Source organism: Arachis ipaensis, chromosome B04, assembly GCF_000816755.2.
Source record: "Arachis ipaensis cultivar K30076 chromosome B04, Araip1.1, whole genome shotgun sequence".
Classification (NCBI taxonomy): domain Eukaryota; kingdom Viridiplantae; phylum Streptophyta; class Magnoliopsida; order Fabales; family Fabaceae; genus Arachis; species Arachis ipaensis.
Genome location: NC_029788.2, coordinates 111,751,787 through 111,769,002, shown reverse-complemented (window position 1 = coordinate 111,769,002; position 17,216 = coordinate 111,751,787). Strand labels below are relative to the sequence as shown.

Genomic DNA, 17,216 nt, shown 5'->3' with positions numbered 1-17,216 from the left:
CATGTCAGAAATCATTAAAGGATACGGAGGAGGCAGCCAAGGATCCTCAAAGGTTCGGATATTCTCTCCAGTACCCACAGCTCAATTAAGACCTTTTTCAACAATCTTTCGGCCTTCTAGTATGCTTCTCCATCCCCAAGAAGGGAAGACTTCAATTTCTGCCATTATAGCATTATCATTGCTAAAGTATTTACTTCTTAGGATTTTGGATAATAAGGAAGTAGGCTGTGTTACGAGTCGCCAAAACTGTTTGCCTAAAAGCGCCAGATTTTGGATTCTGAGATCTTTAAATCCAAGGCCTCCTTCTTTTCGTGGACGAGTCATAGTGTCCCAGCTAATCCAAGCTATCCGCCTTTCAGAACCTTTTTGTCCCCACCAGAACTGAGAAAGTAGAGAGTGAATTTCCGAAATTAAACCATCAGGCAACTTGAAGCAAGACAATGTATAAATAGGAATAGCTTCTCCCACTGCCTTAAGCAATACGTGTCTACCACCTAACGATAGAAGATTGCGCTTCCACCATTGGATTCTTTTCCGAACCTTTTCTTTGATCATACTAAAAGAAGCCTTTTTCGATTTAGAGACTGTAGAAGGCAAACCAATGTATTTATCCTGAGCCCCAATATGATTAATATTTATAGAGTTAGTGCATGTTTGGGCGCCATTATTTTAAAAAAAAAAAGATATTCTTTCAATGAAAAAGATCTTTTTTTATTTTTTAACGTGTTTGGCAAATTTCTAGTAGTAAAAGTAAAAGCACTAGTAAAATAAAAAAAAGATCTTTTTTGAGAAGCTGTAATTTACATCTTTTTTTAAAAGATATTTTTTTCTTAAAAAAAAAAGATGTTTTTCATGTAATAAATAAACAAAAAAGTACTTTTATATTGTTATACCCAAACATAATTGATAGATAAAAAGACCTTTTTACATGAAATATCCAAACATAAAATTACTTTTACTTCTCTATAAGATCTTTTCTTAAAAGCTCATCCAAACAAGCCCTTAGCCAGTAGTGTACGAGTAGTGGAGGGAGTGTTGTGGCTAAAGAATACAGTAGATTTATTAAGATTTACCCTCTGACCACTAATGCTTTCATAAGAATTCAATAAATGCAGGATATTTGAACATGCTTCAGGATTAGCCTTACAGAATAAGATGGAATCATCAGCAAAGAGGAGGTGGTTGACCTTGGGACATCGTCTATGTATCTGAAGACCCTGAATTAGTCTGTTTTGTTCTGCCTTGTGTAGCAAGAAGGAGAGACCTTCTGTACAGAAGAGAAAAAGATAGGGAGATAGAGGATCTCCTTGTCGAATACCTCTATTTGGTTTGAAGAAACCATAAGGTTGTTGATGAATGGATTTTTGACGGTTTAGAATTTCACAAATGAATTCTCGTTGCAAGTATAGTTTCTAAACCAAACAATAACAAGATTCTTCATGGATTGAGCCAAGTCTTGATGGAGTTCTTCACAAGCTTGGGGCTCCCAAAGTTGATCCTCTTCTTGTAGTCCGGGATCCCACACTTTGTTTTCACACTATCGGTGCGTCCGCGTACCGTGCGCGTGCGCGCCACCATACGTGTGGCAACTATGGCAAATCTTATATCGTTTCGAAGCCCCGGATGTCAGCTTTCCAACCCAACTGGAACCGCATCATTTGGATCTCTGTAGCTCAAGTTATGGCCGATTAAGTGCGAAGAGGTCGGCTTGACAGCTTTCCGGTTCTTCCATTTCTTTATGAGTTCTCCAACTTTTCATGCTTTCTTTCTTCATTCCCTTGATCCAATCTTTGCCTCCTAAACCTTAAATCACTTAACAAACATATCAAAGCATCTAATAGAATCAAGGTGAATTAAATTTAGCTATTTTGAGTCCTAAAAAGCATGTTTTCACTCTTAAGCACAATTAAAGGAGAATATACAAAACCATGCTATTTCATTGAATAAATGTGGGTAAAAGGTGATAAAATCCCCTAAATTCAATACAAGATAAACCGTCAAATTGGGGTTTGTCAGTTGTCCTTCCACAATAACAGAATAAGAAACAGTTGTCACTAATTCTCGAATCCACATGATCCACCGGGAGTCAAAACCAAACTTCTCCAATATAAACCAAAGAAAGTGCCATTCCACCCTATCATATGCCTTACTCATATCTAATTTTAGCGCCATTTCATTTTTGAGTCCCCATTTTTTTGTTCTTCAAGTAATGCATACACTCGTGAGCAATTAGGATATTATCAGAGATTAATCTGCCTTTAATAAAAGTACTCTGCGTAGGGCTAATTAGTCTATTCATCATACCCTGAAGTCTATGTACAAATACTTTTGAGATAATCTTGTAAAATACTGAAGATAGGCTTATTGGTCTTACCTGAGTCATATCTTTAGCATCAGAAATCTTGGGAATAAGACAGATCTGAGTGTGGTTAAAACCCTTTAAAATTCTGCCCCCTAAAAAGAAGCTCTTAACTGCTCGAAACACATCACCACTAAGTATGTTCCAAAAACTTTGAAAAAATTTTGCTGTCATACCATCATCTCCTGGAGCACTTTGAGGATGAATGCTAAATGTTGCACGTTTCACTTCCTCCATAGTCACTGGTCTTTGAAGCCTACGGTTCATTTGAGCTGTAACCCTAGGTTCAAAATCAGTAAACAAAGGTTCAGGGTTCTCATGACAAGTGGAGGAAAAGATGTCCTTGAAATAAGATTCAGCCACAGAAGCAATACCAGCATTTGAAGTAGCCATTTTACCATCACTGCCAGTTAGTTGCCAAATTTTATTCCTTCGGGTTTGATTTCTAAATTTCTGATGGAAGAAAGCTGTATTCTGATCATCGGATTTGAGCCATTTGACTCTAGACTTATCTTTCCAATAAGATTCCTCATTTTGCAAAGCTTTTTCAAGTTTGTCCTCTATTTCTGAAATGATGTCGCCTCCATGAGTTCCTGCTAAACGAAGTTCCTCTAATTCAGACTGTAGTAAATCAATCTCCACCTTCGAATTAGATCTATGTTCTTGCTGCCATCTGACAATCTTATGCTGACAACGCTTTATTTTTTGAGTTAGGATATACATGGCTAAACCATCAATCTGTTCATGCCAAATCTCTCTAACAATCTGCCTTATTTCATCATTGGAACACCATCTTTCTTGGAATTTGAATCGGTGTTTAGATCTCTCAGTTCTCGGATTAGAGTCTAAGAGAAGAGGGGAGTGATCCGAGCCTGATTCTGACAGTCTAAGAACCGTTGCATTGGGATAGAGTTGCTGCCAATCAACTCCTACCAGGAATCGGTTCAATCTTTCCTATATCAACTCATCACCCCTCCGTCTATTTGACCAAGTGAATGGTCTTCCGACCATACCAATATCAATCAGAGAATTATCATCAATAAAACTGTTAAAGGTTTTAATAGAAGAAGGAGATTTAGCACCCCCACCTGCTTTCTCCAATTGATTAGAAATGGTATTAAAATCACCCATTAACACAACCTTACCATCGAACTGTTGGGTGACTGAAGTTAATTCAGCAAACTGAGCCATTCTATGTTGATCATTTGAACTGAGATAAACACCTAGAACACCATAGGGATCATTAGAATCAGCTGTCAGAACTGATGCCGCAATGAAGAATCTACCATGCTGTAAAATCTGAACAGTGCAACCATCCCTCCATGCCATTGCCAAACCCCCTGATAATCCATCCGGATCCACAATAAACCATTCCTTGAAACCACAAGATCTTAGTTTTTCTTCAACTTATCGAGATTGATTTTTTGTTTCACAGATAAAACCAACCTCGAGGGAGTAGGATTTGCAAATCCCTTTAAGATTGTAGATTGTCATGGGTCTCCCCAAAACCCGACAATTTCACGAGAGCAGTTTCATATTTCTTTGGGTTTCACTTGAAGGCTGGCACCCTCCACCGTCATAGCAATTATATGAGGGTTCTGAGTCTTTGATTTGTTGCTCATGGTGTAGAGAAAAATAAAATTGGTATTTAATGATTTCAGAGAGAAATAAGATATATGGAATGAGTGAATTACAAAACGGAATGAATTAAAAGAGGAATGAATTAGGAGAGAAAACGAAAATTAGGAAACTAAGTGGAAAAGAAATTAAGAGAAAAAAGTAGAAGAAGATGGAAAAGACTTTGACGAAGAAAAGAAAAAGAAAGGTGTAACCATGGAGGCGGCGCAGTGAAACCCTAGCAGAACGTGAACGAACTCATAGGGCGCTAGATGAGGAGTACGTACTCCCGCTAATTAATTTTACAAACTTGATTTTAATAAAAAGTAAGTTTGTATTAATGTGATTTATTTTTAACAATTTTTATATTAAAATAGATTATAATAAAAAAAATATTATTTAAATTATATTATTCAAAATCATTTTTAAATAAAAAATTACTAAAAGAGAGGCTAGTTTAAATAATTTTTTATACTATTCTATCATTTTATTTTGAATATTTGAATAGATCTTATTAATTAATGTTAGGTTTAACTACTCTGTTGGTTCCTATAGTTTTGCGAAAATTTTAATTAGGTCCTTATACTTTTTTTTCTTTTAATTGAGTCCTTACACTTTTTTTCCTTTCATTTGAGTATCTGCACCAATTTTTTTTAGTTGGGTTCCTATACAATTAAGCCAATTACTACCAGGACTTAATTAAAAAAAAAAATTTGTGTAGGGACCCAATTAAAAGAAAAAAAAAAGTATAAAGACCTAATTAAAAATTTTGTAAAACTATAAGACCAATAAAATAATTAAATTTTAATTTTATAATAAAATTAATATTTACTTACTAAATTAAAGTAAAATGTATTTTAGTTTTTAATATTTTTAATTTAAGAAATATATTCTATATGTTTTAATTTTTAATAAATGATTTAAATTTTGTAACTAAATAAAAATAACTAATGTACCCCACCATACTATGGAATAAGGACGCCAAGTCAAGAGATAAGGGTAGGATGTGATAGAGAGGGTATGGTTCATACTTCATACTTCAACAAAAGCTTCAAGAAATGGCAGCCAATGTGACTCTGTCCTCTCCTTTTCCCTGCAAAACTTCATTTCTCCCAAAATCACCATCATCACTTTCTCCACTTTTATATGCCCCTTTCTCCCACAGAAACACACCAAATGTTGTTGCTCTCAAAGTTCATGCAAAACTCGGTAACACTCACTTAATTACTTTCCATATCTTTTTATGTAATCACACTCTCTTGTTCTCGTGCTGAGATGATAATTCCTTATCAGGTGGTGGAGATGAAGAAGGCAAGAAAGGAGGGAAGAAGAAATTCATAACAAGGGATGAAGAGCCGCAACAGTAACATTTCGCATTTTCGTTTTCTTAATTTTGATGTGACATAGGCGTAGGTTGATTGGTGTGAATAATGTATGTTTGCAGGTATTGGCAGACAGCAGGAGAAAGGGAAGGAGAGAATCCAATGAAGACACCGCTTCCTTATATCATCATCTTTGGTATGTCAACTCCTTTTGTGATCTTAGCCATTGCTTTTGCAAATGGTTGGATTAAGGTTCCTGTTCGGTGATACATCATACTCATACTCCTACCACTTGAGAACCCTCGGATCGTAAAATTAATAAGAGACTTCTCTATTAGATATTTTCATTTCTTTCTTATTGTAACAGATGAATCACACAAAGTGTTTGGATCGTTTATATGGATACTTTTGCTATTTGATTTACTCCTCTGTTGAATAGTTGATGACACTTGATAGTATGTTATAATTTCAAATAGAAAGATAGGCGTTTATGCAAGACTGAAAAGATTAAGATAAAGTAAGTATACTCAGCACATAATGTAAGAGAGGAGTAGGTGCCGTTTAACCATTGCCAATTCTAGAACATCAGACGAATATGTATTGTATTTGTATATATAAATAAATAAATAATATTCCCTTCAGATTGTTGAATGCTCATTATCTGTTGGAAGTGCTTTAACAATGGCATAAGCATTCCCAGTTGTCCCATGATCCTATAACAGCAACATCCCTGCTTACTGGGTGGTTCCAACTTCCAAGTAATATTCACACGTTTCAATCTCTCATGTACCACTCTTTCTACGTATCCATCTTGCATTTCCACGCTGGGCCATGCACCACCAGTTACACTAGCTTAGCCTTGCTTTTTAATTTCATTTTCATACATCAACTAACTATCACAAAATTAAACATATCATAACTTATGGTGCGTGAAGATGGTTCAAGAACTTGTAGTGAGTAGAAGTAAAAGGCAGAGAAGAGAATTTGGAATAGAAATGAAATGTTGATTTGTTATTAATCTGTCCTACAAATTATTTGATTAATAATTTCTGTTTTTACATGCAGAATTTTGGCTATCGGGTTTAAGCAACAAAAAGCCCAACATAATGATAATTTTCAGCCTTGTGCAAAATTGTTTAAAATTAAGTGGCTGAATTATTGTTATGCTTGTTGGACCAGGAAAACAAATTTGAGGCCCAACAAAGTGGATGGTCCGAAATCAAAAAGGAAATGGGGTACAATGTTTTCTTTACTCATTTAACATGATGAAATCAATTTCTTTAATTAAATTGCTGCATGCTTTCAATGGATGCCACTATCACTCTTTTGATGGATTTCAAAATTCATTTAACTTGCATTAATTGCCTTGGTAACATGAAAGAGAAAATGCAAAGTGATTTGATGGCATTAATTGAAGTTTACACGTTACTAGGCAAAAAGTATGGGGAGTTGATCTTAGTTGATTTTATTTGATATTACTCATTACTTCCATAGCTTTTCTTTTTACTACTCTCTCTTATCTCTCCTTGTATTTGGTCACCTCACTGTCAGAGAAGAAGATGGTAGAAGCAAGTAATTAGAAGAAGGAAGCAGAGGCTAGGCATGGGTAATGTAAACATAACTCATTTTTATTTTCTTCTTTAATTACATTGCAAGCTTTTCTCTGTTCTCTCTCCTCTCTCTTTCGGTCATGTCTAGCAGGAAAGGAGGGATGAAGCAAGCTATCAGTAAAAATCACAGAGAAGCTAGGAGTAAGGAAGAGGCCATTGTGATGATGGCGTTAGCAGAAAGAAGATCCACAGTATGGTGTGGCTGGGATCTTTGCCACAAAAGGTAAGATGTGGTGAAGTGATCTCAAGCTCTCCATAACCAAAAATGGAGGAGATCCAACTCGGCCAGAGGAAGAAGATTCCTTGGAAGCATGACTCATCTCTACTTTTGCTCAACCACTATAGGAGGTAGCTACTGTAGCTACATAGAGGATGAGGCAGAGGATAAGAGCAGGAGGAGCTATCAAGCAATCAAGGACTCATCAAGGGTTAGGAATCCTTCTTGGGGAGCAAGTCAAGATGGAAGGCCCGGATTAATGAAGTTTGGTGAGAAGGGATGACACAGAGGTAATTGCATGTTGGTTATAGCAATTGGTTTCCTCTCTCTGGCTGAATCGATTTTTGCATGAAAAAGAAGAAGTTGGCTTGGTTCAACAGTTTCAACCTTGGAGGCTTCCCCTTCTATAAATAAGGGAGAACAGCCAAGGTTTGAAGCAAGGAGTTAAGAGTGAAAAGCACAGAGTTCTCATAGCTACCCAATCTAACAGAAGTTCTTCTCCTTCAATATTTTTCATTTTGTAATTTTTCTGTTTAGGTTTGTCTGTCTTGAGTCTCATGGAAAAAGGCAAACAGTGAGGTTTGTAAGAAAAAGTCATAGAGCGGAAAAAGGCAGAGTATACAAAATTAAAAGAAAAAGCTATAGATGTCCTAGAGGTCCTTTGTACATCTGTGTTGTGTTTCATGATTCTGTGGGAATTTCCTTGCAAGTTGGGTTAGCACTTAGCAGTTGAAAGCTTGGTAGGTGACCAAGTCAAGTTCAGGATTGGGGTTAGATTCTGGACTTGTCCCGGATAGGAAGGGTAGTTTCTAGAGAAAATTGGTGTATGTAATCATGATGATTATAGTGAAATTCCATCATTGTTGTGATGGAGACTAGATGTAGGCTGCATTGCACTTGGCAGCTGAACCAGGATACTTCATGGTGTGATTCTCTCTCTCTCTCTCCTACTCCATTTCTGTTTCTGCTACATAGGAGATAAAACTGAAAAATATCTCTTGCCTGGTTACGAAATAAAAAGAAAAAGTCTCGTGGCTAGGTACGAGACAAAAAGCAAAAAGTCTCCAAAAATTATTTCAAAGGCCAGCAAGCGTTAATAAGCGAAAAAAGGGGGCTAAGATTCAATCCCCCTTCTCTTAGCCACTGATAACCATCACCCATTAATCCTCAGAAGAGAAGCTTTGGTTATTGCCTTCTCTTGTTGATCGAAAGCCACAGGACAGCAAACATAGATTTTTCAATGGTAAGCCCAGATCTTGGCCATTGAAAAACTACTTAGTCCCCAAGACACTCTTGTGACCGTAGATGCACCGCAGTAAAGAATAGAAATTATCTTTTCCATGTATCCCATTTCGGACTGGCAGAGAGTTGGGAAGAGGAGAAGAAAGCACTAAGCATCCAATAGGAAATGTGTTACCTTTGACCTTTGCCTTAGCTTGATTTAGTTTGGTTTTGCTGATTTGACATCAGCCTTTCTTGCCTAACCTTCTCTTTCTTTCTTCTTCTTTGAATAGCTTAGGAGCTAAGCACTCTCTCTTACTTTTGTGATTTCTGACCAAGAGGAAAAAAGTTAACGTTGCTTTTGGTGAAAGCATATGAGAGAAAATTACTTGCTATCGGGCTTGGATCGGGTCTTGATTTGATTGGCCCGTCTGCTTCCTTGCTTTGATTTTCTTTGGGCTTCTTATTTATTTGTAGCCCACCAGCCTTGTTTTAATTTTATCCAATTGGGCTGCTGTTGTATATTGGTTTTGGCCTGCATCACTCAACCAAAATTATTAACAACTAATTGGGTAATTAGCTCAATAATCTAATGTTTGTCATCATTAATTATATTAGTTAATTTCTTAACTCAACAATCTCCCCCTTGATGACAAACATAATTAAACCATGATCAAAAGGAAATGAATTTTAGTAAGGTTAAGAAACTTCCCTTTGAATGATGTTGCTTGCTTTTGAGTTGCTCCCCTTTTTCTTTTCAACAATAGCTCCCCCTAGATTTATGCTCTCCTTTTTGTTCCTGTTTACATTGTACTTATAGAGAGCACAATAAAGAGTTGCATATAATTCAATTTTGACTAAGGGAGTTTAAACAACCAGCACCACAAATCTAGCCCAATACAGAACATATCATGTCAGCAACAAAAACAATTTCAGAAAATGATCATGCTTTGACCAAGACATAATATTAAGACTGGCATCAATATGACATACAAGCAATTTCCACATCTTATGCCAAAACATCACAGCAGCAATCAACATACAAAAAATAATTCAGCAGCAACAATTAAATTCACCCAAAAATTCACAAAAATTCACTACTCATGCTATTACTCCTCCTTTTGTCATCAAGGGTGGAGCATAGTCATTATCAAGTAAAATCCGCACATTAAAACCTGCAAACAAGTGTTAATGCACAGTCTAAAAATATCAAATTAAGTTAAAGTAAATGCAGCAGTTGTTAAGGTATTACAGTCATCCAAAAAAATCAAAAGTAGTTCAAAAGTAACAAAAGAAACATTTTTCATGAGACAAAAAGGAGCAAACAATAACAGCTTCATGAGACAATTTTAGGCATCTGAACCAGTTCCCTCCAAAATAGCTTCCTCTTCAGCATAAGTGGCATGATCTTCATCTTGTTGAAGATTGTCAATGAACTTCATAAATACAGCCACTCTGTCCCTTGATTTTAGGAGGAAATTCTCATGCTTGCTTGCTAGCTTCCTTTGTTCCTTACTCATTGCAATCATGTGATTGGATTGGGAGACAAACTCTTGGACCACATCCCTAACAACATTAAACAGTGCAGATTTTTGTCCAGTGGATATAGAAGTGCCTTCAGTGGAAGAAGGAGGAGATTCTTTAGGAATGAATTCATCATCTTCATCATCTAGAACCACTCTCTCAGAACGAGTTGGTCCTTTTTGCTGTTTCACTGCACCACCTCCCTTTAGATATGAATGTTCTATTTTCATAATCTTCATTGGACAAGTCAACACCAAAATGCTCAAAAATACAAGTTAGAAACATGCCATAAAAAAGGGGTTTTGTCTTTCTCACTTCTAACAGAGTCAAACATGTATCTAACCATCAAATAAGCAAAAGAGATTTCTATTTTAGTGAGCAGGGTATACAAAACAAGTGTGTATGTGTAAGAAACCCTTTGATATGAACCACTTTGAGGGAGAATGATGTGGTTGACAATACGGTGCAACTGAGCATGTTCATATCCTAGGGCTTTGTGAGTGGGTGTAATGCCATCAATCAAGGAAACATGTTCACAAATATGAGCCAAAGCATCATTGTAAGAAATACCAACTCCTTCATCCCACTTAACAGAGGTATAAGCATAAGCACCAACATCAGTATATTTCAATGAATCACTGATTGTTTCATTATTGAGCACAATATCTCTGCCCTTTACATAAAAATGAACAGTGCCCTCATGATATGTCATGTTCGCATAAAACTCTTTGACCAGCAGAGGATAAACAGGTTTTTTGATATAAAAAAAAGATTCCAATCTAAAAATTCTAAATTTTCAACAAACGAAAAACCTTTTCTTTTTAGGTTTGGCAAATCAGCAAGAAAAGATGGACACAGGGTACGGTACTTAATAACTCCTTCATAAAAGTCATTATTCATGGCAAACCTTAATCTATGAGGGTTATAGTTGGAGTGAGATGTCATGAAGTGAGATTTATGAGCAAAAGGATCAATGTCTGGTTCTCTAACAGATTTGAGAGGGAGACGAGGTTTACCTCTTTGAGAACACAAGGGAACAGACCTTGGCTTAGGCTGAGTTGACTCAGGAACTGGTTCTTCAGCAGTAGGGCATTTGCCTTTGGATGAGCTAGGTTTCGAAGAACTGGGTTTTGAAGGCGGTTCCTTTGGTGGTGGCGTCGGCTTGGCAGAGGCTGGATATCTTGGTGTGTTCTTGGTTCAAGCCATGAGATCAGTACGTGGAGGAGAGGTAGGAGGAGAAGGTGAGGGAGTGAAGGTTTGATCTCTTGAACGAGTAGAGGGCCTCGGTTTTGCAGGAAGCTTGTGTATCTTTTCTTTAGGAGGCTTTTGTACGACATTTTTCTTCCTCATTTGGGTGGTTTCTAGCTTAAGAAGAAAGAGAAGTAATAAAGGTAGTGGAGGAAACCGAAGAGTTTGAGGAGGAGTTATGGAGGGAGAGAAGGAAGTATTGGTAACCGTACCAAAATTTTTTTTCTAAAGCCATGCAACTGCATCACCATCTGATTTGACTTGAAATGACTTGACATCATAAAAGAGAAAGATTTAATTTTATTTAAAAATTAAAAAGGAATTCAATTTTAAAATTTAAAACCCTTTTGGACTTAAACGAAAACAACAAAACAAAAAATAAAATAAAGCAAACAGGCCAACAAAAACCAAAACAAAACCAATGTAATATTCATATTGGGCCCAGAATTGTCTCATACCTGTTTATGAGACAAAAACTCCAAAAAATACATCAGCAACTTTCAAATAATGAATCATGGCTTAAAATCCCTAAACTAGTCCTAAGCATGCAAAATCTGTCCTCAGCTAGTGGTTTAGTGAAAATATCAGCTAATTGTTCCTCTGATTTAACAAATTGAATGCTAATATCCCCTTTTTGAGATATTAATGGCACTCATATTATCACACAACAAGAGAATATTTTCAGCATTTAATTTGTAATCAGCAAGCTGTGTTTTTTAACCATAAAAGCTGTGAACAACATGAAGATGCAGCTATATACTCAGCCTCTGCAGTGGATAACGCCACTGTTGACTACTTCTTACTTGACCAAACATTCAAGGACTTTCCAAGGAAGCAACATAAAGCCAGATGTGCTCCTTTTATCAACTCTATCACTGGCAAAATCTGTATCACAATAACCAACTACAGAAAAATTATCAATCTTAGGATACCAAAGACCAAAATTGGATGTGCCATGAACATATCTAATGATCCTCTTAACTGCAGAAAGATGAGACTCTTTTGGTTTAGATTGGAATCTTGAACACATTCTAACACTTTGCACAATATCCGGTCTAGAGGAAGTTAAATACATAAGAGAGCCAATCATTCTTCTATACCTAGTCTCATCTACATCTTTCTCAGTTTCTCCCTTGTCTAATTTTGAATTAGGGTGCATGGGAGTTCCCATTGGTTTGGCATTTTCCATACTAAATTTCTTAACTAGTTCCTTGGCATACTTCTCTTGATGAATGAAAATACCATTTTCAGTTTGTTTAATTTGTAGCCCAAGGAAAAAATTAAGTTCACCCATCATACTCATGTCAAATTCACTTGTCATGAGTTTTCCAAATTCAGTACAAAGGGATTCATTGGCTGATCCAAAAATAATGTCATCAACATATATTTGGACTAGAATGAAGGAATTATTTGAATTTTTGATAAATAGAGTAGTGTCTGTGGTGCCTCTTTGAAAATCATTTTTCAAAAGAAAAGAGTTAAGTCTCTCATACCAAGCTCTAGGAACTTGTCTCAAACCATAGAGAGCTTTTGATAATTTGAAAACATGGTTGGAAAATTCTTTATTTTCAAAACCTGGTGGCTGCTCCACATACACTTCCCTATCTATCACACCATTTAAGAATGCATATTTCACATCCATTTAATATAATTTAAAACTACAAAAAGCAGCATAAGCTAAAAGAAGTCTTATGGCTTCCATTCGGGCAACAGGAGCAAAGGATTCATCAAAGTCTATTCCTTCTTCTTGGTCATATCCTTGTGCCACTAGCCTCGCTTTGTTTCTTGCAATGCTACCATCTTCTCCTAGCTTGTTCCGAAATATCCACTTGGTGCTGGTCACTTTCTTTCCATTCGGCCTTAGAACCAATGTCCAAACTTGGTTCTTCTCAAACTCTTGAAGCTCATCTTCCATTGCCTTTACCCAAGAAGGGTCACCAAGGGCTTCCTTGATATTTTAAGGCTCCATTTGAGAGAGAAGGGCAATGTTTGTTCCTTTATTTGCCTTTCTAGTTGAAGACCAAGTTTTAACCCCATGAGAGACGTCTCCAATGATAAATTCTTCAGGATAATTCTTCAAGAATCTCTATTCACAAGGTCTGGTGGACTTGGAGGCAGATTTAGTTACCAAAGGATTTTGGAAACTGTTGGTTTCAGGATTTTCTTCAGATTCATGAGACAAAATGGAATTGTCTCTTAAATTTTTAGCATCTGCAGTTTCTGGTTCAGCTTGTCCAGAATTTCCATTTTCATGATTTTGTGCAGTATCATCATCCTCTTGAGCTTGATTTCCTGTATTACAATCTTCCAAAACACTTTGTACCAAGTTAGTATCACAAAATGTAACATGTATAGACTCTATATGCTTTAGTAGTTGTGCAATAACCTACAAACAAGCACTCATACGCCTTTGGATCAAATTTCCCCAAGTTATCTTTATTATTAAGAATAAAACATTTACATCCAAAGATGTGCAAGTAGTCTAAGTTTGGTGGGTAACCTTTCCAAAGTTCATAAGGGGTTTTCTTCAAAAATTTTCTTATGATAATTCTATTCAAAATGTGGCAAGCTGTGTTAACCGCTTCAACCCAAAGGAATTTTGGAACATTGCTCTCACAAAGCATAGCTCTTGTCATTTCTTGAATGCTTCTATTTTTTCTTTCCACAACACCATTTTTTTGTGGTGTCCTTGGACAAGAGAAGTTGTGAGATATTCCAAATTCCTCACAAAATGATTCAAATAAATTGTTTTCAAATTCGGTTCCATGATCACTTCTTATAGAAGAGATCTTTAAATCCTTTTCATTTTGAATTTTCTCGCAAAAGATTTCAAAGGCCGAAAAGGCTTCATTTTTTTGTGCAAGAAATAAAACCCAACCAAATCTAGAAAAATCATCCACAATCACTAAACCATGATGTTTACCACCTAGGCTTTGAGTTCTTGTTGGACCAAACAAATCAATATGTAGCAATTCAAGTGGCCTTTTAGTAAAGATGTCTTCCTTTGGTTTAAATGAACTTTTTGTTTGTTTTTCCGTTTGGCAAGCATCACAAGTGATGTCTTTGTCAAACCTTATCAAAGGAAGACCTCTTACTAACCCTTTCTTTATAAGTTTGTTTATTTGAAACATACTTGCATGGCCCAATCTCTTGTGTCATAGCCACTTTTTAGATTCTTTAGAATGAAAACGAGCTACATTTTGATCCTTTAGTTCATCAAGGGTAAGTCCATACACATTATTACAACGCTTGACAACAAAAATCACTTCATTGGTCTTTTCATTTACAACACAGCATTCAAGTCTTTTGAAAGTCACTAAATATCCTAAGTCACACAGCTGACTTATACTCAAAAGATTGTGCTTCAAGCCACTTACCAAAAAGACATCATCAATGAAAGTAGAGTGATTTTTACCTATTTTTCCAACAGCAACAATTTTACCTTTTTCATCATCTCTAAAGGTCACAAAATCTCCATCATACTTGTTTAGTTTGATGAAGTAAGTTGACCTTCCAGTCATGTGCCTTGAGCATACACTATCCAAGTACCATATATCCCTTTTGTTCTTGGATGCTAGGAAAATCTCATCAAGATGATTATTACCAGCCATGAAGCAAATTCTGTCTTCACCTTCATCAGAATCTTCTTCCTCATTGGAGTCATTCTCAAGATCTTCCTAAGCTGCCATGAGCACTCTCTTCTTTTCTTTCTTCCCTTTATCCTCCTTCTTGAGTTTCGGACAGTTTAGCTTGAAGTGTCCAGCCTCCTTGCAATGATGACAAGTCACCTTGCTCAAGTCCATCTTTTGTTCCTTTGAGTTTGAACCCTTGTACTTGCCCTTGTTTTTCATCATCCTTCTAAATCTCCTAACAAAAAATATAAGCTCATCATCTGAAATACCATCAATAGACTCACTCTCTTTTGATTCTATTTTTGACTTGAGGGCTATTCCCTTTTTCTTTGAGTCCGGGTTTGTGTGTGTGGTTTTATAGGCAAGAAGTTTTCCTCTCAGCTCATCATAGGTTATAGGGCTAAGGTTATTGCTCTCGGCTAGGACAGTGGCGGTGGTTTCCCATTCTTTTGTGAGGCTTCTAAGGAGCTTTCTCATTAGGGTTTATTCTGAGTAGTTTGTACCCATAGCATCAAGGTTGTTGATTATGATTGAGAATCTCTCAAACACCTCATCAATGCTTTCTCCATCCTTCATATTAAACATCTCGTACTCTTTTCGCAGCATATCAATCCTCATTTCTTTGACCTGTTTAGTGCCTTCATGTGTAACCTAGAGTTTTTCCCATATTTCTTTGGCTGTATTACATCTAGACACCTTTCGGTACTCTTCAAAGCTGATAGCACAATGAAGAAGGTTGATAGCTTTAGCGTTCAGCTCCATCTTCTTCTTATCGTCTTCATTCCATTCAGCTTCTTCTTTTGGAGTCACCACTCCATCAGCACTTGTTTTTGTTAAAATCTTGGAACCGCTCACAATATTCTTTCATATGTTGTAGTCAATGGATTGGATGAAGATCCTCATCCTCTCTTTCCAGTAGGCATAGTTCTTTCCGTTGAAGAAAGGTGGCATATTGTTTGACTGGCCTTTAGTTAGAGTGTAGGCAACCGTGGTTGTGCCCAAGTTGTTCGCCATTAGATCTTTGCTCCAAGCAGTGAAGCTTGATTCTTGAGACCAAGGCTCTTGATACCAATTGAAGGTTGTAGAAGACTTAGAGAAAAGGAGGTTGAATTTATGACCTTCTTTTAAGTTACTGAAATCACTCTTTTAAAACTAACTTGGAATCTGAATCTGTTTGAACTTAGCAGCGAAAATTTATGAGATAATTTCATTTTGTCTCATGAATATCAGAAAACAGAACAGAGCAGGGAAGAAAGAAGCTGACACCATCATGTATCCTGGTTTGGTTGCCTTGTGCAATGCAACCTACGTCCAGTCTCCACCACAACAGTGGTGAAATTTTCACTATAGTTAAAGTATTACATACACCAATTCCACAGGATTGACACAATCCTTTCACACTCAAGTTCTAACCTAACTTGACTTGGTTATGCTAATACCTAACTCTTCCTCTTAGTGCAAACCCAACTAAGAAAGGGGTACCTCACAAGTACAAGATACAAGACACTAACTTACCTAAAGAAATATGAAACAACCACTCTAGGCTTTTCACTCATGTGTATCTCTCTGCTTTTTCTCTCTTAGGCTCTTTCAATGACTCTCTCATTTCAGCCTTTTATCTCAAGAAATTACAGAAAGATAAACATTAAAAAGAAAATTACAATCTGTAAAACATGAAGGAGATTGACTCTTCAACAGCCTCTATGCTATGTGATAGACCAGATTTGCAAGCCTCTGATTCAGTTCTTCATTCTAGCGGAATGCTCCTTTGACTAGGAAGCACTGTCCAAGTAGATGAACTTCTTCAGAGAGCTCTTCTCAGAACATACACCTCAAGAACACTGGTTATCTCTCCTTGGCTTCTGAATAGTGAACAAACTTCTTTTGTATCTCCTTGCATGTTGCTGAGTTGCTCTCCCTAGGTCAACTTTCGAACTTTGTGCTTCACCAACACAGCTTCTCACTTTTTTCCATTAATCCTCAGAAGAGAAACTTTGGTTCTGACCTTCTCTTGTTGATCGAAAGCCACAGGGCAAAACATAGATTTTTTAATGGTAAGCCCAGATCTTGGCCATTGAAAAACTACTTAGTCCCCAAGACACTCTTGTGACCGTAGATGCACCGCAGTGAAGAATAGAAATTATCTTTTCCATGTATCCCATTTCGGACTGGTAGAGAGTTGGGAAGAGGAGAAGAAAGCACTAAGTATGCAATAGGAAATGTGTTACCTTTGACCTTTGCCTTAGCTTGATTTGGTTTGGTTTTGCTGATTTGACCTCAACCTTTCTTGCCTAACCTTCTCTTTCTTTCTTCTTCTTTGAATAGCTTAGGAGCTAAGCACTCTCTCTCACTTCTGTGATTTCTGACCAAGAGGGAATAAGTTAACGTTGCTTTTAGTGAAAGCATATGAGAGGAAATTACTTACTATCGGGCTTGGATCGGGTCTTGATTTGCTTGGCCCGTCTA

General features: G+C 36.7%; 1 protein-coding gene across 1 annotated transcript; it reads left to right on the top strand.

Annotated features, from left to right (window-relative positions):
- On the top strand, window positions 4,938–5,746 carry LOC107637937. Its single transcript, XM_016341173.2, has 3 exons — window positions 4,938–5,185; window positions 5,270–5,339; window positions 5,421–5,746. The coding sequence occupies exons 1-3, from the start codon at window positions 5,035–5,037 to the stop codon at window positions 5,563–5,565; spliced, it is 366 nt and encodes a 121-aa protein (XP_016196659.1). The 5' UTR covers window positions 4,938–5,034; the 3' UTR covers window positions 5,566–5,746.